This window comes from Oncorhynchus clarkii, chromosome 2 (genome assembly GCF_045791955.1).
Source record: "Oncorhynchus clarkii lewisi isolate Uvic-CL-2024 chromosome 2, UVic_Ocla_1.0, whole genome shotgun sequence".
NCBI lineage: Eukaryota > Metazoa > Chordata > Actinopteri > Salmoniformes > Salmonidae > Oncorhynchus > Oncorhynchus clarkii.
In genome coordinates this window covers 95,818,327-95,841,329 of record NC_092148.1, presented here as the reverse complement: position 1 = coordinate 95,841,329, position 23,003 = coordinate 95,818,327, and the positions used below count along the sequence as shown (strand labels likewise).

Sequence of the window (23,003 nt, the reverse complement as noted above, 5' to 3'; positions counted from 1 at the left end):
AACAACAGATAAAGACAGTACTAGACCATAACAGATAAAGACAGTACTAGAACACAACAGATAAAGACAGTACTTGACCACAACAGATAAAGACAGAAAGACAGTACTAGACCACAACAGATAAAGACAGTAATAGACCACAACAGATAAAGACAGTACTAGACCACATCAGATAAAGACAGTACTAGACCACAACAGATGAAGACAGACAGACAGTACAAGACCACAACAGCTATAGACAGTACTAGACCACAACAGATAAAGACAGTAATAGACCACAACAGATAAAGACAGTACTAGACAACAACAGATAAAGACACTACTAGACCACAACAGATAAAGACAGTACTAGACCATAACAGATAAAGACAGTACTAGAACACAACAGATAAAGACAGTACTAGACCACAACAGATAAAGACAGAAAGACAGTACTAGACCACAACAGATAAAGACAGTAATAGAACACAACAGATAAAGACAGTACTAGACCACATCAGATAAAGACAGTACTAGACCACAACAGATGAAGACAGACAGAGAGGAACAAGACCACAACAGCTATAGACAGTACTAGACCACAACAGCTATACACAGTACTAGACCACAACAGATAAAGACAGTTCTAGGCGACATAGATAAAGAGAGTATTAGACAACAACAGATAAAGACAGTACTAGACCACAACAGATAAAGACAGTACTAGACAACAACAGATAGAGACAGTACTAGACCACAAGAGATAAAGACAGTACTAGACCACAACAGATAAAGACAGAAAGACAGTACTATACCACAACAGATAAAGACAGGCAGACAGTACAAGACCACAACAGGTATAGACAGTACTAGGCCACAACAGATAAAGACAGTACTAGACCACAACAGATAAAGACGGTACTAGGCGACAACAACAAAAAGACAGTAATAGACCACAACAGATAAAGACAGAAAGACAGTACTAGACCACAACAGATAAAGACAGACAGACAGTACAAGACCACAACAGATAAAGACAGTACTCGACCACAACAGATAAAGACAGTACTAGACCACAACAAATAAATACAGTACTAGACCACAACAGATAAAGACAGTACTAGACCCCAGCAGATAAAGACAGTACTAGACCACAACAGATAAAGACAGTACTAGACCACAACAGATAAAGACAGTACATGACCACAACAGATAAAGACAGTATTAGACCACAACAGATAAAGACAGCACTAGACCACAACAGATGAAGACAGTGCTAGACCACAACAGATGAAGACAGTACTAGACCACAACAGATAAAGACAGTACTAGACCACAACAGATAAAGACAGAGAGACATTTCTAGACCACAACAGATAAAGACAGTACTAGACCACAACAGATAAAGACAGTACTAGACCACAGCAGATAAAGACAGTACTAGACCTCAACAGATAAAGACAGTACTAGGCGACAACAACAAAAAGACAGTAATAGACCACAACAGATAAAGACAGAAAGACAGTACTAGACCACAACAGATAAAGACAGACAGACATTACATGACCACAACAGATAAAGACAGTATTAGACCACAACAGATATAGACAGTACTAGACCACAACAGATAAAGACAGTGCTAGACCACAACAGATGAAGACAGTACTAGACCACAACAGATAAAGACAGTACTAGACCACAACAGATGAAGACAGACAGAGAGGAACAAGACCACAACAGCTATAGACAGTACTAGACCACAACAGCTATACACAGTACTAGACCACAACAGATAAAGACAGTTCTAGGCGACATAGATAAAGAGAGTATTAGACAACAACAGATAAAGACAGTACTAGACCACAACAGATAAAGACAGTACTAGACAACAACAGATAGAGACAGTACTAGACCACAAGAGATAAAGACAGTACTAGACCACAACAGATAAAGACAGAAAGACAGTACTATACCACAACAGATAAAGACAGACAGACAGTACAAGACCACAACAGGTATAGACAGTACTAGGCCACAACAGATAAAGACAGTACTAGACCACAACAGATAAAGACGGTACTAGGCGACAACAACAAAAAGACAGTAATAGACCACAACAGATAAAGACAGAAAGACAGTACTAGACCACAACAGATAAAGACAGACAGACAGTACAAGACCACAACAGATAAAGACAGTACTCGACCACAACAGATAAAGACAGTACTAGACCACAACAAATAAATACAGTACTAGACCACAACAGATAAAGACAGTACTAGACCCCAGCAGATAAAGACAGTACTAGACCACAACAGATAAAGACAGTACTAGACCACAACAGATAAAGACAGTACATGACCACAACAGATAAAGACAGTATTAGACCACAACAGATAAAGACAGCACTAGACCACAACAGATGAAGACAGTGCTAGACCACAACAGATGAAGACAGTACTAGACCACAACAGATAAAGACAGTACTAGACCACAACAGATAAAGACAGAGAGACATTTCTAGACCACAACAGATAAAGACAGTACTAGACCACAACAGATAAAGACAGTACTAGACCACAGCAGATAAAGACAGTACTAGACCTCAACAGATAAAGACAGTACTAGGCGACAACAACAAAAAGACAGTAATAGACCACAACAGATAAAGACAGAAAGACAGTACTAGACCACAACAGATAAAGACAGACAGACAGTACAAGACCACAACAGATAAAGACAGTACTCGACCACAACAGATAAAGACAGTACTAGACCACAACAAATAAATACAGTACTAGACCACAACAGATAAAGACAGTACTAGACCCCAGCAGATAAAGACAGTACTAGACCACAACAGATAAAGACAGTACTAGACCACAACAGATAAAGACAGTACATGACCACAACAGATAAAGACAGTATTAGACCACAACAGATAAAGACAGCACTAGACCACAACAGATGAAGACAGTGCTAGACCACAACAGATGAAGACAGTACTAGACCACAACAGATAAAGACAGTACTAGACCACAACAGATAAAGACAGAGAGACATTTCTAGACCACAACAGATAAAGACAGTACTAGACCACAACAGATAAAGACAGTACTAGACCACAGCAGATAAAGACAGTACTAGACCTCAACAGATAAAGACAGTACTAGGCGACAACAACAAAAAGACAGTAATAGACCACAACAGATAAAGACAGAAAGACAGTACTAGACCACAACAGATAAAGACAGACAGACATTACATGACCACAACAGATAAAGACAGTATTAGACCACAACAGATAAAGACAGTACTAGACCACAACAGATAAAGACAGTGCTAGACCACAACAGATGAAGACAGTACTAGACCACAACAGATAAAGACAGTACTAGACCAAAACAGATAAAGACAGAGAGACAGTACTAGACCACAGCAGATAAAGACAGTACTAGACCTCAACAGATAAAGACAGTACTAGACCACAACAGATAAAGACAGTGCTAGACCACAACAGATAAAGACAGTACTAGACCACATCAGATAAAGACAGTACTAGACCACAACAGATGAAGACAGACAGACAGTACAAGACCACAACAGCTATAGACAGTACTAGACCACAACAGATAAAGACAGTAATAGACCACAACAGATAAAGACAGTACTAGACAACAACAGATAAAGACACTACTAGACCACAACAGATAAAGACAGTACTAGACCATAACAGATAAAGACAGTACTAGAACACAACAGATAAAGACAGTACTAGACCACAACAGATAAAGACAGAAAGACAGTACTAGACCACAACAGATAAAGACAGTAATAGAACACAACAGATAAAGACAGTACTAGACCACATCAGATAAAGACAGTACTAGACCACAACAGATGAAGACAGACAGACAGTACAAGACCACAACAGCTATAGACAGTACTAGACCACAACAGCTATACACAGTACTAGACCACAACAGATAAAGACAGTTCTAGGCGACATAGATAAAGAGAGTATTAGACAACAACAGATAAAGACAGTACTAGACCACAACAGATAAAGACAGTACTAGACAACAACAGATAAAGACAGTACTAGACCACAACAGATAAAGACAGTACTAGACCACAACAGATAAAGACAGAAAGACAGTACTATACCACAACAGATAAAGACAGACAGACAGTACAAGACCACAACAGGTATAGACAGTACTAGGCCACAACAGATAAAGACAGTACTAGACCACAACATATAAAGACGGTACTAGGCGACAACAACAAAAAGACAGTAATAGACCACAACAGATAAAGACAGAAAGACAGTACTAGACCACAACAGATAAAGACAGACAGACAGTACAAGACCACAACAGATAAAGACAGTACTCGACCACAACAGATAAAGACAGTACTAGACCACAACAAATAAATACAGTACTAGACCACAACAGATAAAGACAGTACTAGACCCCAGCAGATAAAGACAGTACTAGACCACAACAGATAAAGACAGTACTAGACCACAACAGATAAAGACAGTACATGACCACAACAGATAAAGACAGTATTAGACCACAACAGATAAAGACAGCACTAGACCACAACAGATGAAGACAGTGCTAGACCACAACAGATGAAGACAGTACTAGACCACAACAGATAAAGACAGTACTAGACCACAACAGATAAAGACAGAGAGACATTTCTAGACCACAACAGATAAAGACAGTACTAGACCACAACAGATAAAGACAGTACTAGACCACAGCAGATAAAGACAGTACTAGACCTCAACAGATAAAGACAGTACTAGGCGACAACAACAAAAAGACAGTAATAGACCACAACAGATAAAGACAGAAAGACAGTACTAGACCACAACAGATAAAGACAGACAGACATTACATGACCACAACAGATAAAGACAGTATTAGACCACAACAGATAAAGACAGTACTAGACCACAACAGATAAAGACAGTGCTAGACCACAACAGATGAAGACAGTACTAGACCACAACAGATAAAGACAGTACTAGACCAAAACAGATAAAGACAGAGAGACAGTACTAGACCACAGCAGATAAAGACAGTACTAGACCTCAACAGATAAAGACAGTACTAGACCACAACAGATAAAGACAGTACATGACCACAACAGATAAAGACAGTACTAGACCACAACAGATAAAGACAGTACTAGACCACAACAGATAAAGACAGTACTTGACCACAACAGATAAAGACAGTACTAGACCACAACAAATAAAGACAGTACTAGACCACAACAGATAAAGACAGTACTAGACCATAACAGATAAAGACAGTACTAGAACACAACAGATAAAGACAGTACTAGACCACAACAGATAAAGACAGAAAGACAGTACTAGACCACAACAGATAAAGACAGTAATAGACCACAACAGATAAACACAGTACTAGACCACAACAGATAAAGACAGTTCTAGGCGACATAGATAAAGAGAGTATTAGACAACAACAGATAAAGACAGTACTAGACAACAACAGATAAAGACAGTACTAGACCACAACAGATAAAGACAGTACTAGACCACAACAGATAAAGACAGAAAGACAGTACTATACCACAACAGATAAAGACAGACAGACTTTACAAGACCACAACAGGTATAGACAGTACTAGGCCACAACAGATAAAGACAGTACTAGACCACAACAGATAAAGACAGAAAGACAGTACTAGACCACAACAGATAAAGACAGACAGACAGTACAAGACCATAACAGATAAAGACAGTACTCGACCACAACAGATAAAGACAGTACTAGACCACAACAAATAAAGACAGTACTAGACCACAACTGATATAGACAGTACTAGACCACAACAGATTAAGACAGTACTAGACCACAGCAGATAAAGACAGTACTAGACCACAACAGATAAAGACAGTACTAGACCACAACAGATAAAGACAGTACATGACCACAACAGATAAAGACAGTACTAGACCACAACAGATGAAGACAGTACTAGACCACAACAGATAAAGACAGTACTAGACCACAACAGATGAAAACAGTACTAGACCACAACAGATAAAGACAGTACTAGACCACAACAGATAAAGACAGAAAGACAGTACTTGACCACAACAGATAAAGACAGTACTAGACCACAGCAGATAAAGACAGTACTAGACCACAACAGATAAAGACAGTACTAGACCACAACAGATAAAGACAGTACATTACCACAACAGATAAAGACAGTACTAGACCACAACAGATAAAGACAGTACTAGACCACAACAGATAAAGACAGTACTAGACCACAACAGATAAAGACAGTACTAGACCACAACAGATAAAGACAGTACTAGACCACAACAGATAAAGACAGTACTAGACCACAACAGATAAAGACAGAAATTATACTTGACTCTAGTCCTCTAGCTATAGAATAAAGCACACACTCAAACACACTTTTACTCAAACTGACATGTGTGTGTGCGTGTTTGTGTGTGTTTGTGTGTTTTTGTGTGTGTGTGCGTGTAGTTACTGTGAGAACGGATCTATGAGCTGCAGCTCTACTGAGATGAGTGGAGTTATGCTGTCTGACATGTTCTTCCAGGACGACCAGCCACCCTCCAGAGGTATTGTGTGTCTGTGTGTCTGTGTGTGTGTGTGGCGTGTGCATACCTGAGTGAGTGTGTGTGCTTGTCTGTCTGTCTGTCTGTCTGTCTGTCTGTCTGTCTGTCTGTCTGTCTGTCTGTCTGTGTACGTGTGCATGCATGAGTGAGTCTGTGAGTTTGTCTGTGTGTGTGTGTGTGTGTGTGTGTGTGTGTGTGTGTGTGTATTTAATATCTCTGCATGAACTAAAAAAGTATTATATATTAATATATACTATATTGTTAAAAGTAATACATATTTTATTATATTGTTAAAAGTAATATTCTTAAAAGTAGAATTTCTCGTACAATATAACTTTCTAGGTCCTGAGCTTTATATGTGTTTATGTGTCCAGAGCGCCGTGCGGCTACCTGTGTCCCCCCTCTGAGGCGTGTTGGGTGTGAGGGAGGGGAGGAGGGTCTGGAGTGTTCTAGAACCTGTCAGAATCTGGACTTACCCTGTCTCAGTCTGGCTTGTATCCCCGGGTGTCTCTGTCCCAACGGCACGGTACGTACACTGACCCTAACCTCAACCCTAACCCCAACCCTGGTCCTAACCCCAACCCTGACCCTAACCCCAACCCTGACCTTAACCCCAACCCTGACCCTTACCCTGACACTAACTCCAACCTTAACCTTAACCTTAACCTTAACCCCCACCCTAAAACCAACCACGTCCTGACCCTAACCCTTACCCTAACCCTTACCCTGACCCTAACCCTAACTCTGACCCCAACCCTAACCCCAACCCCGACCTTGACCCTAACCCTGACCTGACCCTGACCCTGATCCTGACCTTAACCCTACTATAAACCTAAACCTAACCCTAACTCTGACCCCAAGCCAAACCCTAGCTCTGACCGCAACCTCAATCCTTGACCCTAACCCCGACCCGACCCTGACCCTAACCCTGACCCCGACCCTGATTAGGTGTTCAGGAGTCTTATGGCTTAGGGGTAGAATCTGTTTAGAAGCCTCTTGGACCTAGACTTGGCTCTCCGTTACCGCTTACTGTGAGGTAGCAGAGAGAACAGTCTATGACTAGGATGGCTGGAGCCTTTGACCATTTTTGGGGCCTTCCTCTGACACCGCCTGGTATAGAGGTCCTGGATGGCAGGAAGCTTTTCCCAGTGATGTATACGGCCGTTCGCACTACCCTCTGCAGTGCTTGCGGTCGGAGGCCGAGCAGTTGGCATACCATGCAGTGATAAAACCAGTCAGGATGCTCTTGATGGTGCAGCTGTAGAGCCTTTTGAGGATCTGAGGACCCATGCCAAATCTTTTCACTGTCCTGAGGGGGAATATGTTTTGTTGTGCACTCTTCACGACTGTCTTAGTGTGTTTGGACCATGTTAGTTTGTTGGTGATGTGGATACCAAGGAACTTGAAGCTCTCAACCTGCTCCACTGTAGCAGCATCGATGAGGATGGGAGCGTGCTCAGTCCTCTTTTTCCTGTAGTCCACAATCTTCTCCTTTGTCTGTCTAAATGCAATCTTCATGAGTGTAGAGGTCACAGAGAACAAACTAGCAGTACCCTGTCTTCTCCAAATGTTGTATTGATCCCACAGGTCTGAATGACAAGTATTAGAGAAATCCATGGACATATAGGAGCCTCTGGCTCCATCTGCTGGACAGTTTGGAGAAGACAGGTGGACTGCTAGTTCACATAGGAGCCTCTGTCTCCACCTGCTGGACAGTTTGGAGAAGACAGGTGGACTGCTAGTTCACATAGGAGCTTCTGTCTCCATCTGCCGGACAGTTCGGAGAAGACAGGGTACTGCTCGGTTGTTCTCTGTGACCTCAACACTCATGAAGATTGCATTTAGACAGAGGTTAAAGAGCAGGTCTTGGCCATAACCTTAACCCGAACCTAACCTTTGCACCAGCTGTTACCTTAACCTTAAACCTGGCCCTAATTCGAACCCCGCCTTCACCTTAAACCTAACCCCAGCACCTAGCTACTAAGCCTTGCATTTTATCCTTGCCCTAACCCTAACCCCAGCACCTAGAGGTTACTAAGACTTGGCTGTTTTCTTACCTCTCACATAACAACTTTTATAAAGATGTTTTGCTAGGAGCAATAGAATTAGAGAACATGTGTCTCTGCATTGCCTGTCCTCTTTGAGGTAAATTTTCCTCTAACCTAACCCTGACTCTGAGCTCAAACCTGGCCCCAACCTGGCCCCAACACTATCCCCAAACCTGACCCTGAAATTGACACTCATTCAGAGGCTGTAGTGTAGTTAGTATGTGTTAATAATTCAATATCTGGCCATGTCTTATGACTTTAAATTCTTATTTCTTATTATTTCATGTTTCATTATTTCATGTTTCCATTATGATGGCATGATGCTTTGTGTAATGAACTATTTTGCTGTGTTCATAAGGGATGTTTCCATTCTAGGCAAGTGCCTATATCTAGATTGTTTCAGATTCTATTGGCACTTTAGGTAGTTAACTGTTAACCATCTGCTAACCTACATACAATACAGGGTTTTTAGATCAGCGCCTGATCTTATTCTCAGGCGCTGGTGTCCAATAGGCATTCGGGGCTCCAATCAGGCAGAAAGTCCAACAGGATACTGTAAATGTGTTTTATATGATTGAGTGCCTTGTTTGTCACAAACTCTATATTGAGAGACACAAAACAAAACTAGAATTCAGAATTAAATGACATCTATACCACATTCAGAAGGATGACAGATCCACTGTGTTGTATGTTCACTTTAGAGCTCATAGTGGAGCACCTTAGAAATTTGGGGCTGGAGACCAATATAGGGTGGTCAAAAACTCAAACACAGAGGGCTGAGTAACAATGGATTAGAACAGTAGAAATTATTGATCGTCTAGGCCTTACTAAGAAATTCTAAGCCACCCAGTAATTTGTCTCTAGGTCATGGTTTCCCAAACTGGGTCCTGGGGCCGCCCCAAGGAGCAAGTCTTGGTTATTGCCCTAGCACTACACAGCTGATTCAAATAATCAAAGCATAATGATGAGGTGATTATTTGATTCAGCAGCACACATACTCTGAACCTTAACCTGGTCCACAGAGTTTGATCTGTACCCTGACCCTGGTCCTCAGAGTTTGGTCTGTAACCTGACCCTAACCCTGGTCCCCAGAGTTTGGTCTGTAACCTGTCCCTTACCCTGGTCCCCAGAGTTTGGTCTGTAACCTGACCCTTACCATGGTCCCCAGAGTTTGGTCTGTACCCTGACCCTGGTCCCCAGAGTTTGGTCTGTACCCTTACCCTGGTCCACAGAGTTTGGTCTGTACCTTTACCCTGGTCCAGAGAGTTTGGACTGTACCCTTACCCTAGTCCCCAGAGTTTGGTCTGTACCCTTACCCTGGTCCACAGAGTTTGGTCTGTATCCTGACCCTGGTCCCCAGAGTTTGGTCTGGACCCTTATCCTGGTCCACAGAGTTTGGTCTTTACCCTGACCCTGGTCCCCAGAGTTTGGTCTGTATCCTGACCCTGGTCCCCAGAGTTTGGTCTGTATCCTGACCCGGGTCCCCAGAGTTTGGTCTGTATCCTGACGCTGGTCCCCGGAGTTTGGTCTGTACCCTTACCCTAGTCCCCAGGGTTTGGTCTGTACCCTGACCGTGGTCCCCAGAGTTTGGTCTGTATCCTGACCCAGGTCCCCAGAGTTTGGTCTGTAACCTGTCCCTTACCCTGGTCCCCAGAGTTTGGTCTGTAACCTGACCCTTACCATGGTCCCCAGAGTTTGGTCTGTACCCTTACCCTACTCCCCAGAGTTTGGTCTGTACCCTGACCCTGGTCCACAGAGTTTGGTCTGTACCCTTAACCCTGATCCACAGAGTTTGGTCTGTATCCTGACCCTGGTCCCCAGAGATTGGTCTGTATCCTGACCCAGGTCCCCAGAGTTTGGTCTGTAACCTGATCCTAACCCTGGTCCCGAGAGTTTGGTCTGTAACCTGTCCCTTACCCTGGTCCCCAGAGTTTGGTCTGTAACCTGACACTTACCATGGTCCCCAGAGTTTGGTCTGTACCCTTACCCTGGTCCAGAGAGTTTCGACTGTACCCTTACCCTAGTCCCCAGAGTTTGGTCTGTACCCTGACCCTGGTCCACAGAGTTTGGTCTGTACCCTTACCCTGGTCCATAGAGTTTGGTCTGTATCCTGACCCTGGTCCCCAGAGTTTGGTCTGTATCCTGACCCTGGTCCCCAGAGTTTGGTCTGTACCCTTATCCTGGTCCCCAGAGTTTGGTCTGTACCCTGACCCTTGTCCCCAGATTTTGGTCTGTATCCTGACCCTGGTGCCCAGTGTTTGGTCTGTATCCTGACCCGGGTCCCCAGAGTTTGGTCTGTATCCTGACCCTGGTCCCCAGAGTTTGGTCTGTACACTGACCCTGGTCCCCAGAGTTTGGTCAGTATTCTGACCCTGGTCCCCAGAGTTTGGTCTGTATCCTTACCCTGGTCCCCAGAGTTTGGTCTGTATCATGACACGGGTCCCCAGAGTTTGTCTGTATCCTGACCCTCGTCCCCAGAGTTTGGTCTGTACCCTTACCCTAGTCCCCAGAGTTTGGTGTGTACCCTGACCCTGGTCCAGAGAGTTTGGACTGAACCCTTACCCTAGTCCCCACAGTTTGGTCTGTACCCTGACCCTGGTCCACAGAGTTTGGTCTGTACCCTTACCCTGGTCCCCAGAGTTTTGTCCGTACCCTGACCCTGGTCCACAGAGTTTGGTCTGTACCCGTGCCCGGGTCCCCAGAGTTTTGTCCGTATCCTGACCCTGGTCCCCAGAGTTTGGTCTGTATCCTGACCTTAAACCTGTTCCCCAGAGTTTGGACTGTAACCTGACCAGTGTCCCCAGAGTTTAGTCTGTACCAGAGTTTTGTCTGTAACCTGACCCTTACCCTGGTCACCAGAGTTTGGTCTGTAACCTGAGCCTTACCATGGACCCCAGAGTTTGGTCTGTACCCTTACCCTAGTCCCCAGAGTTTGGTCTGTACCCTGACCCTGGTCCCCAGAGTTTGGACTGTACCCTTATCCTGGTCCCCAGAGTTTGGTCTGTACCCTGACCCTTGTCCCCAGAGTTTTGTCTGTACCCTTACCCTGGTCCACAGAGTTTGGTCTGTACCCTGACCGTGGTCCCCAGAGTTTTGTCTGTACCCTTACCCTGGTCCACAGAGTTTGGTCTGTACCCTGACCCTGGTCCCCAGAGTTTGGTCTGTATCCTTACCCTGGTCCCCAGAGTTTGGTCTGTATCCTGACCCTGGTCCCCAGAGTTTGGTCTGTAATCTGACCCTTACCCTAGTCCCCAGAGTTTGGTCTGTAACCGGACCCTTACCAGGGTCCCCAGAGTTTGGTCTGTACCCTTACCCTAGTCCCCAGAGTCTGGTCTGTACCCTGACCGTGGTCCACAGAGTTTGGTCTGTACCCTTTCCCTGGTCCACAGAGTTTGGTCTGTATCCTGACCCTGGTCCCCATAGTTTGGTCTGCATCCTGACCTTAAACCTGTTCCCCAGAGTTTGGACTGTAACCTGACCAGTGTCCCCAGAGTTTAGTCTGTACCAGAGTTTGGTCTGTAACCTAACCCTTACCCTGGTCACCAGAGTTTGGTCTGTAACCTGATCCTTACCATGGACCCCAGAGCTTGGTCTGTACCCTTACCCTAGTCCCCAGAGTTTGGTCTGTACCCTGACCCTGGTCCCCAGAGTTTGTTCTGTACCCTTATCCTGGTCCAGAGAGTTTGGACTGTACCCTTACCCTAGTCCCCAGAGTTTGGTCTGTACCCTGACCCTTGTCCCCAGAGTTTGGTCTGTAACCTGACCCTTACCCTAGTCCCCAGAGTTTGGTCTGTAACCGGACCCTTACCATGGTCCTCAGAGTTTGGTCTGTACCCTGACCGTGGTCCCCACAGTTTTGTCTGTACCCTTACCCTGTTCCACAGAGTTTGGTCTGTAACCTGATCCTAACCCTGGTCCCGAGAGTTTGGTCTGTAACCTGTCCCTTACCCTGGTCCCCAGAGTTTGGTCTGTAACCTGACACTTACCATGGTCCCCAGAGTTTGGTCTGTACCCTTACCCTGGTCCAGAGAGTTTGGACTGTACCCTTACCCTAGTCCCCAGAGTTTGGTCTGTACCCTGACCCTGGTCCACAGAGTTTGGTCTGTACCCTTACCCTGGTCCATAGAGTTTGGTCTGTATCCTGACCCTGGTCCCCAGAGTTTGGTCTGTATCCTGACCCTGGTCCCCAGAGTTTGGTCTGTACCCTTATCCTGGTCCCCAGAGTTTGGTCTGTACCCTGACCCTTGTCCCCAGATTTTGGTCTGTATCCTGACCCTGGTGCCCAGTGTTTGGTCTGTATCCTGACCCGGGTCCCCAGAGTTTGGTCTGTATCCTGACCCTGGTCCCCAGAGTTTGGTCTGTACACTGACCCTGGTCCCCAGAGTTTGGTCAGTATTCTGACCCTGGTCCCCAGAGTTTGGTCTGTATCCTTACCCTGGTCCCCAGAGTTTGGTCTGTATCATGACACGGGTCCCCAGAGTTTGTCTGTATCCTGACCCTCGTCCCCAGAGTTTGGTCTGTACCCTTACCCTAGTCCCCAGAGTTTGGTGTGTACCCTGACCCTGGTCCAGAGAGTTTGGACTGAACCCTTACCCTAGTCCCCACAGTTTGGTCTGTACCCTGACCCTGGTCCACAGAGTTTGGTCTGTACCCTTACCCTGGTCCCCAGAGTTTTGTCCGTACCCTGACCCTGGTCCACAGAGTTTGGTCTGTACCCGTGCCCGGGTCCCCAGAGTTTTGTCCGTATCCTGACCCTGGTCCCCAGAGTTTGGTCTGTATCCTGACCTTAAACCTGTTCCCCAGAGTTTGGACTGTAACCTGACCCTTACCCTGGTCACCAGAGTTTGGTCTGTAACCTGAGCCTTACCATGGACCCCAGAGTTTGGTCTGTACCCTTACCCTAGTCCCCAGAGTTTGGTCTGTACCCTGACCCTGGTCCCCAGAGTTTTGTCTGTACCCTTACCCTGGTCCACAGAGTTTGGTCTGTACCCTGACCGTGGTCCCCAGAGTTTTGTCTGTACCCTTACCCTGGTCCACAGAGTTTGGTCTGTACCCTGACCCTGGTCCCCAGAGTTTGGTCTGTATCCTTACCCTGGTCCCCAGAGTTTGGTCTGTATCCTGACCCTGGTCCCCAGAGTTTGGTCTGTAATCTGACCCTTACCCTAGTCCCCAGAGTTTGGTCTGTAACCGGACCCTTACCAGGGTCCCCAGAGTTTGGTCTGTACCCTTACCCTAGTCCCCAGAGTCTGGTCTGTACCCTGACCGTGGTCCACAGAGTTTGGTCTGTACCCTTTCCCTGGTCCACAGAGTTTGGTCTGTATCCTGACCCTGGTCCCCATAGTTTGGTCTGCATCCTGACCTTAAACCTGTTCCCCAGAGTTTGGACTGTAACCTGACCAGTGTCCCCAGAGTTTAGTCTGTACCAGAGTTTGGTCTGTAACCTAACCCTTACCCTGGTCACCAGAGTTTGGTCTGTAACCTGATCCTTACCATGGACCCCAGAGCTTGGTCTGTACCCTTACCCTAGTCCCCAGAGTTTGGTCTGTACCCTGACCCTGGTCCCCAGAGTTTGTTCTGTACCCTTATCCTGGTCCAGAGAGTTTGGACTGTACCCTTACCCTAGTCCCCAGAGTTTGGTCTGTACCCTGACCCTTGTCCCCAGAGTTTGGTCTGTAACCTGACCCTTACCCTAGTCCCCAGAGTTTGGTCTGTAACCGGACCCTTACCATGGTCCTCAGAGTTTGGTCTGTACCCTGACCGTGGTCCCCACAGTTTTGTCTGTACCCTTACCCTGGTCCACAGAGTTTGGTCTGTACCCTGACCCTGGTCCCCAGAGTTTGGTCTGTATCCTTACCCTGGTCCCCAGATTTTGGTCTGTATCCTGACCCTGGTGCCCAGTGTTTGGTCTGTATCCTGACCCGGGTCCCCAGAGTTTGGTCTGTATCCTGACCCTGGTCCCCAGAGTTTGGTCTGTACACTGACCCTGGTCCCCAGAGTTTGGTCAGTATTCTGACCCTGGTCCCCAGAGTTTGGTCTGTATCCTTACCCTGGTCCCCAGAGTTTGGTCTGTATCATGACACGGGTCCCCAGAGTTTGTCTGTATCCTGACCCTCGTCCCCAGAGTTTGGTCTGTACCCTTACCCTAGTCCCCAGAGTTTGGTGTGTACCCTGACCCTGGTCCAGAGAGTTTGGACTGAACCCTTACCCTAGTCCCCACAGTTTGGTCTGTACCCTGACCCTGGTCCACAGAGTTTGGTCTGTACCCTTACCCTGGTCCCCAGAGTTTTGTCCGTACCCTGACCCTGGTCCACAGAGTTTGGTCTGTACCCGTGCCCGGGTCCCCAGAGTTTTGTCCGTATCCTGACCCTGGTCCCCAGAGTTTGGTCTGTATCCTGACCTTAAACCTGTTCCCCAGAGTTTGGACTGTAACCTGACCCTTACCCTGGTCACCAGAGTTTGGTCTGTAACCTGAGCCTTACCATGGACCCCAGAGTTTGGTCTGTACCCTTACCCTAGTCCCCAGAGTTTGGTCTGTACCCTGACCCTGGTCCCCAGAGTTTTGTCTGTACCCTTACCCTGGTCCACAGAGTTTGGTCTGTACCCTGACCGTGGTCCCCAGAGTTTTGTCTGTACCCTTACCCTGGTCCACAGAGTTTGGTCTGTACCCTGACCCTGGTCCCCAGAGTTTGGTCTGTATCCTTACCCTGGTCCCCAGAGTTTGGTCTGTATCCTGACCCTGGTCCCCAGAGTTTGGTCTGTAATCTGACCCTTACCCTAGTCCCCAGAGTTTGGTCTGTAACCGGACCCTTACCAGGGTCCCCAGAGTTTGGTCTGTACCCTTACCCTAGTCCCCAGAGTCTGGTCTGTACCCTGACCGTGGTCCACAGAGTTTGGTCTGTACCCTTTCCCTGGTCCACAGAGTTTGGTCTGTATCCTGACCCTGGTCCCCATAGTTTGGTCTGCATCCTGACCTTAAACCTGTTCCCCAGAGTTTGGACTGTAACCTGACCAGTGTCCCCAGAGTTTAGTCTGTACCAGAGTTTGGTCTGTAACCTAACCCTTACCCTGGTCACCAGAGTTTGGTCTGTAACCTGATCCTTACCATGGACCCCAGAGCTTGGTCTGTACCCTTACCCTAGTCCCCAGAGTTTGGTCTGTACCCTGACCCTGGTCCCCAGAGTTTGTTCTGTACCCTTATCCTGGTCCAGAGAGTTTGGACTGTACCCTTACCCTAGTCCCCAGAGTTTGGTCTGTACCCTGACCCTTGTCCCCAGAGTTTGGTCTGTAACCTGACCCTTACCCTAGTCCCCAGAGTTTGGTCTGTAACCGGACCCTTACCATGGTCCTCAGAGTTTGGTCTGTACCCTGACCGTGGTCCCCACAGTTTTGTCTGTACCCTTACCCTGGTCCACAGAGTTTGGTCTGTACCCTGACCCTGGTCCCCAGAGTTTGGTCTGTATCCTTACCCTGGTCCCCAGAGTTTGGTCTGTATCCTGACCCTGGTCCCCAGAGTTTGGTCTGTAACCTGACCCTTACCCTAGTCCACAGAGTTTGGTGTGTAACCGAACCCTTAACATGGTCCCCAGAGTTGGTCTGTACCCTTACCCTAGTCCCCAGAGTCTGGTCTGTACCCTGACCGTGGTCCACAGAGTTTGGTCTGTACCCTTAGCCTGGTCCACAGAGTTTGGTCTGTACATTTACCCTAGTCCCCAGAGTTTGGTCTGTATCCTGATCCTGGTCCCAAGAGTTTGGTCTGTATCCTTATCCTGGTCCCCAGAGATTGGTCTGTACCCTGACCCTGGTCCCCAGAGTTTGGTCTGTATCCTTACCCTGGTCCCCAGAGTTTGGTCTGTACCCTGATCGTGGTCCCCAGAGGTTGGTCTGTACCCTGACCCTGGTCCCCAGAGTTTGGTCTGTATCCTGACCCTGGTCCCCAGAGTTTGGTCTGTAACCTGCCCCTTACCCTGGTCCCCAGAGTTTGGTCTGTAACCTGACCCTTACCCTGGTCCCCAGAGTTTGGTCTGGACCCTTACCCTACTCCCAAGAGTTTGATCTGTACCCTGACCCTGGTCCCCAGAGTTTGGTCTGTACCCTTACCCTGGTCCACAGTGTTTGGTCTGTACCCTTACCCTGGTACACAGAGTTTGGTCTGTATCCTGACCCTGGTACACAGAGTTTGGTCTTTACACTGACCCTGGTCCCCAGAGTTTGGTCTGTATTCTGACCCTGGTCTCCATAGTTTGGTCTGTAACCTGACCCTAACCCTGGTCCCGAGAGTTTGGTCTGTACCCTGACCGTGGTCACCAGAGGTTGGTCTGTACCCTGACCCTCGTCCCCAGAGTTTGGTCTGTACCCTTACCCTGGTCCCCAGAGTTTGGTCTGTAACCTGACCCTAACCCTGGTCCCGAGAGTTTGGTCTGTAACCTGTCCCTTACCCTGGTCCCCAGAGTTTGGTCTGTAACCTGACCCTTACCAATGTCCCCAGAATTTGTTCTGTACTCTTACCCTGGTCCAGAGAGTTTGGACTGTACACTTACCCTAGTCCCCAGAGTTTGGTCTGTAACCTGACCCTTTCCCTGGTCACTAGAGTTTGGTCTGTAACCGGACCCTTACCATGGTCCCCAGAGTTTGGTCTTTACCCTTACCCTAGTCCCCAGAGTTTGGTCTGTACCCTTATCCTGGTCCCTAGAGTTTAGTCTGTACCCTGACCCTGGTCCCCAGAGTTTGGTCTGTATCCTTACCCTGGTCCCCAGAGTTTGGTCTGTATCCTGACCCTGGTCCCCAGAGTTTGGTCTGTATCCTTACCCTAGTCCCCAGAGTTTTGTCTGTATCCTGACCCGGGTCCCCAGAGTTTGGTCTGTATCCTGACGCTGGTCCCCGGAGTTTGGTCTGTACCCTTACCCTAGTCCCCAGAGTTTGGTCTGTACCCTGACCCTGGTCCCCAGAGTTTGGTCTGTATCCTGACACTGGTCCCCAGAGTTTGGTCTGTAACCTGCCCCTTACCCTGGTCCCCAGAGTTTGGTCTGTAACATGACCCTTATCATGGTCCCCAGAGTTTGGTCTGTAACCTGACCCTTACCATGGCCCCCAGAGTTTGGTCTGTACCCTTACCCTGGTCCAGAGAGTTTGGACTGTACCCTTACCCTATTCCCCAGAGTTTGGTCTGTATCCTGACCCTAGTCCCCAGAGTTTGGTCTGTACCCTTATCCTGGTCCCTAGAGTTTAGTCTGTACCCTGACCCTGGTCCCCAGAGTTTGGTCTGTATCCTTACCCTGGTCCCCAGAGTTTGGTCTGTACCCTTACCCTTGTCCAGAGAGTTTGGACTGTACCCTCACCTAGTCCCCAGAGTTTGGTCTGTACCCCCACCCTTGTCCCTAGAGTTTGGTCTGTAACCTGACCCTTACCCTGGTCACTAGAGTTTGGTCTGTAACCGGACCCTTACCATGGTCCCCAGAGTTTGGTCTGTACCCTTACCCTAGTCCCCAGAGTTTGTCTGTACCTTTACCCTGGTCCACACAGTTTGGTCTGTGCCCTTATACTGGTCCCTAGAGTTTAGTCTGTACCCTGACCCTGGTCCCCAGAGTTTGGTCTGTATCCTTACCCTGGTCCCCAGAGTTTGGTCTGTATCCTGACCCTGGTCCCCAGAGTTTGGTCTGTATCCTTACCCTAGTCCCCAGAGTTTGGTCTGTATCCTTACCCGGGTCCCCAGAGTTTGGTCTGTATCCTGACGCTGGTCCCCGGAGTTTGGTCTGTACCCTTACCCTAGTCCCTAGAGTTTGGTCTGTACCCTGACCGTGGTCCCCAGAGGTTGGTTTGTACCCTGACCCTGGTCCCCAGAGTTTGGTCTGTATCTTGACACTGGTCCCCAGAGTTTGGTCTGTAACCTGCCCCTTACCCTGGTCCCCAGAGTTTGGTCTGTAACCTGACCCTTACCATGGTCCCCAGAGTTTGGTCTGTAACCTGACCCTTACCATGGTCCCCAGAGTTTGGTCTGTACCCTTACCCTGGTCCAGAGAGTTTGGACTGTACCCTTACCCTAGTCCCCAGAGTTTGGTCTGTACCCTGACCCTTGTCCCCAGAGGTTCGTCTGTACCCTGACCCTGGTCCCCAGAGTTTGGTCTGTATCCTGACACTGGTCCCCAGAGTTTGGTCTGTATCCTGACCCTGGTCCCCAGAGTTTGGTCTGTATCCTGACCCTGGTCCCCAGAGTTTGGTCTGTACCCTTACCCTTGTCCAGAGACTTTGGACTTTACCCTCACCTAGTCCCCAGAGTTTGGTCTGTACCCCCACCCTTGTCCCCAGAGTTTGGTCTGTAACCTGACCCTTACCCTGGTCACTAGAGTTTGGTCTGTAACCGGACCCTTACCATGGTCCCCAGAGTTTGGTCTGTACCTTTACCCTTGTCCAGAGAGTTTGGACTGTACCCTCACCTAGTCCCCAGAGTTTGGTCTGTACCCCCACCCTTGTCCCCAGAGTTTGGTCTGTAACCTGACCCTTACCCTAGTCCCCAGAGTCTGGTCTGTACCCTGACCGTGGTCCACAGAGTTTGGTCTGTACCCTTAGCCTGGTCCACAGAGTTTGGTCTGTACATTTACCCTAGTCCCCAGAGTTTGGTCTGTATCCTGATCCTGGTCCCAAGAGTTTGGTCTGTACCCTTACCCTTGTCCAGAGAGTTTGGACTGTACCCTCACCTAGTCCCCAGAGTTTGGTCTGTACCCCCACCCTTGTCCCCAGAGTTTGGTCTGTAACCTGATCCTGGTCCCAAGAGTTTGGTCTGTATCCTTATCCTGGTCCCCAGAGATTGGTCTGTACCCTGACCCTGGTCCCCAGAGTTTGGTCTGTACCCTTACCCTGGTCCCCAGAGTTTGGTCTGTACCCTGAACGTGGTCCCCAGAGGTTGGTCTGTACCCTGACCCTGGTCCCCAGAGTTTGGTCTGTATCCTGACCCTGGTCCCCAGAGTTTGGTCTGTAACCTGCCCCTTACCCTGGTCCCCAGAGTTTGGTCTGTAACCTGACCCTTACCCTGGTCCCCAGAGTTTGGTCTGGACCCTTACCCTACTCCCAAGAGTTTGATCTGTACCCTGACCCTGGTCCCCAGAGTTTGGTCTGTACCCTTACCCTGGTCCACAGTGTTTGGTCTGTACCCTTACCCTGGTACACAGAGTTTGGTCTGTATCCTGACCCTGGTACACAGAGTTTGGTCTTTACACTGACCCTGGTCCCCAGAGTTTGGTCTGTATTCTGACCCTGGTCTCCATAGTTTGGTCTGTAACCTGACCCTAACCCTGGTCCCGAGAGTTTGGTCTGTACCCTGACCGTGGTCACCAGAGGTTGGTCTGTACCCTGACCCTCGTCCCCAGAGTTTGGTCTGTACCCTTACCCTGGTCCCCAGAGTTTGGTCTGTAACCTGACCCTAACCCTGGTCCCGAGAGTTTGGTCTGTAACCTGTCCCTTACCCTGGTCCCCAGAGTTTGGTCTGTAACCTGACCCTTACCAATGTCCCCAGAATTTGTTCTGTACTCTTACCCTGGTCCAGAGAGTTTGGACTGTACACCCACCCTAGTCCCCAGAGTTTGGTCTGTAACCTGACCCTTTCCCTGGTCACTAGAGTTTGGTCTGTAACCTGCCCCTTACCCTGGTCCCCAGAGTTTGGTCTGTAACATGACCCTTATCATGGTCCCCAGAGTTTGGTCTGTAACCTGACCCTTACCATGGCCCCCAGAGATTGGTCTGTACCCTTACCCTGGTCCAGAGAGTTTGGACTGTATCCTGACCCTAGTCCCCAGAGTTTGGTCTGTACCCTTATCCTGGTCCCTAGAGTTTAGTCTGTACCCTGACCCTGGTCCCCAGAGTTTGGTCTGTATCCTTACCCTGGTCCCCAGAGTTTGGTCTGTATCCTGACCCTGGTCCCCAGAGTTTGGTCTGTACCCTTACCCTTGTCCAGAGAGTTTGGACTGTACCCTCACCTTGTCCCCAGAGTTTGGTCTGTACCCCCACCCTTGTCCCTAGAGTTTGGTCTGTAACCTGACCCTTACCCTGGTCACTAGAGTTTGGTCTGTAACCGGACCCTTACCATGGTCCCCAGAGTTTGGTCTGTACCCTTACCCTAGTCCCCAGAGTTTGGTCTGTACCTTTACCCTGGTCCACACAGTTTGGTCTGTACCCTTATACTGGTCCCTAGAGTTTAGTCTGTACCCTGACCCTGGTCCCCAGAGTTTGGTCTGTATCCTTACCCTGGTCCCCAGAGTTTGGTCTGTATCCTGACCCTGGTCCCCAGAGTTTGGTCTGTATCCTTACCCTAGTCCCCAGAGTTTTGTCTGTATCCTGACCCGGGTCCCCAGAGTTTGGTCTGTATCCTGACGCTGGTCCCCGGAGTTTGGTCTGTACCCTTACCCTAGTCCCTAGAGTTTGGTCTGTACCCTGACCGTGGTCCCCAGAGGTTGGTCTGTACCCTGACCCTGGTCCCCAGAGTTTGGTCTGTATCTTGACACTGGTCCCCAGAGTTTGGTCTGTAACCTGCCCCTTACCCTGGTCCCCAGAGTTTGGTCTGTAACCTGACCCTTCCCCAGAGTTTGGTCCATGGTCCCCAGAGTTTGGTCTGTAACCTGACCCTTACCCTGGTCCCCACATGACCCTTATCATGGTCCCCAGAGTTTGGTCTGTAACCTGACCCTGGTCCCCAGAGTTTGGTCTGTAACATGACCCTTACTGTAACCTGACCCTTATGGCCCCCAGAGTTTGGTCTGTACCCTTACCCTGGTCCAGAGAGTTTGGACTGTACCCTTACCCTATTCCCCAGAGTTTGGTCTGTATCCTGACCCTAGTCCCCAGAGTTTGGTCTGTACCCTTATCCTGGTCCCTAGAGTTTAGTCTGTACCCTGACCCTGGTCCCCAGAGTTTGGTCTGTATCCTTACCCTGGTCCCCAGAGTTTGGTCTGTATCCTGACCCTGGTCCCCAGAGTTTGGTCTGTACCCTTACCCTTGTCCAGAGAGTTTGGTCTGTAACCTGACCCTTGTCCCCAGAGTTTGGTCTGTACCCCCACCCTTGTCCCTAGAGTTTGGTCTGTAACCTGACCCTTACCCTGGTCCACTAGAGTTTGGTCTGTACCCTCACCCTGGTCCCTGTACCCTTATGGTCCCCAGAGTTTGGTCTGTACCCTTACCCTTGTCCCCAGAGTTTGGTCTGTACCTTTACCCTGGTCCACACAGTTTGGTCTGTACCCTTACACTGGTCCCCAGAGTTTGGTCTGTACCCTGACCCTGGTCCCCAGAGTTTGGTCTGTATCCTGACCCTGGTCCCCAGAGTTTGGTCTGTATCCTTACCCTGGTCCCCAGAGTTTGGTCTGTATCCTTACCCTAGTCCCCAGAGTTTTGTCTGTATCCTGACCCGGGTCCCCAGAGTTTGGTCTGTATCCTGACGCTGGTCCCCGGAGTTTGGTCTGTACACTTACCCTAGTCCCTAGAGTTTGGTCTGTACCCTGACCGTGGTCCCCAGAGAGTTTGGTCTGTACCCTGACCCTGGTCCCCAGAGTTTGGTCTGTACCCCCACCCTGTCCCCAGAGTTTGGTCTGTAACCTGACCCTTACCCTAGTCCCCAGAGTCTGGTCTGTACCCTGACCGTGACCCTTACCATGGTCCACAGAGTTTGGTCTGTACCTGACCCTTACCTGGTCCCCAGAGTTTGGTCTGTACCCTTACCCTGGTCCAGAGAGTTTGGACTGTACCCTTACCCTAGTCCCCAGAGTTTGGTCTGTACCCTGACCCTTGTCCCCAGAGGTTCGGTCTGTACCCTGACCCTGGTCCCCAGAGTTTGGTCTGTATCCTGACACTGGTCCCCAGAGTTTGGTCTGTATCCTGACCCTGGTCCCCAGAGTTTGGTCTGTACCCTTACCCTTGTCCCCAGAGAGTTTGGTCTGTACCCTCACCTAGTCCCCAGAGTTTGGTCTGTACCCTTACCCTGGTCCCCAGAGTTTGGTCTGTAACCTGACCCTTACCATGGTCACTAGAGTTTGGTCTGTAACCGGACCCTTACCATGGTCCCCAGAGTTTGGTCTGTACCCTTACCCTGTCCAGAGAGTTTGGACTGTACCCTCACCTGGTCCCCAGAGTTTGGTCTGTACCCCCACCCTTGTCCCCAGAGTTTGGTCTGTAACCTGACCCTTACCCTGGTCACAGAGTTTGGTCTGTAACCCTGGACCCTTACCATGGTCCCCAGAGTTTGGTCTGTACCCTTACCCTAGTCCCCAGAGTTTGGTCTGTACCTTTACCCTGGTCCCCAGAGTTTGGTCTGTACCCTTACCCTATTCCCAGAGTTTGGTCTGTACCCTTAT

The 23,003-nt window shown here is 48.6% G+C and overlaps 1 protein-coding gene across 1 annotated transcript in view; it reads left to right on the top strand.

Annotated features, from left to right (window-relative positions):
* Positions 1–23,003, top strand: part of LOC139376660 (von Willebrand factor) — a 228,581-nt gene that overhangs the window by 40,375 nt on the left and 165,203 nt on the right. Inside the window, exons 17-18 of the mRNA XM_071119496.1 lie at positions 6,531–6,628; positions 7,000–7,151. Of these exons, the coding sequence (XP_070975597.1) occupies positions 6,531–6,628; positions 7,000–7,151 (250 nt within the window). The remainder of the gene's footprint in view (positions 1–6,530; positions 6,629–6,999; positions 7,152–23,003) is intronic.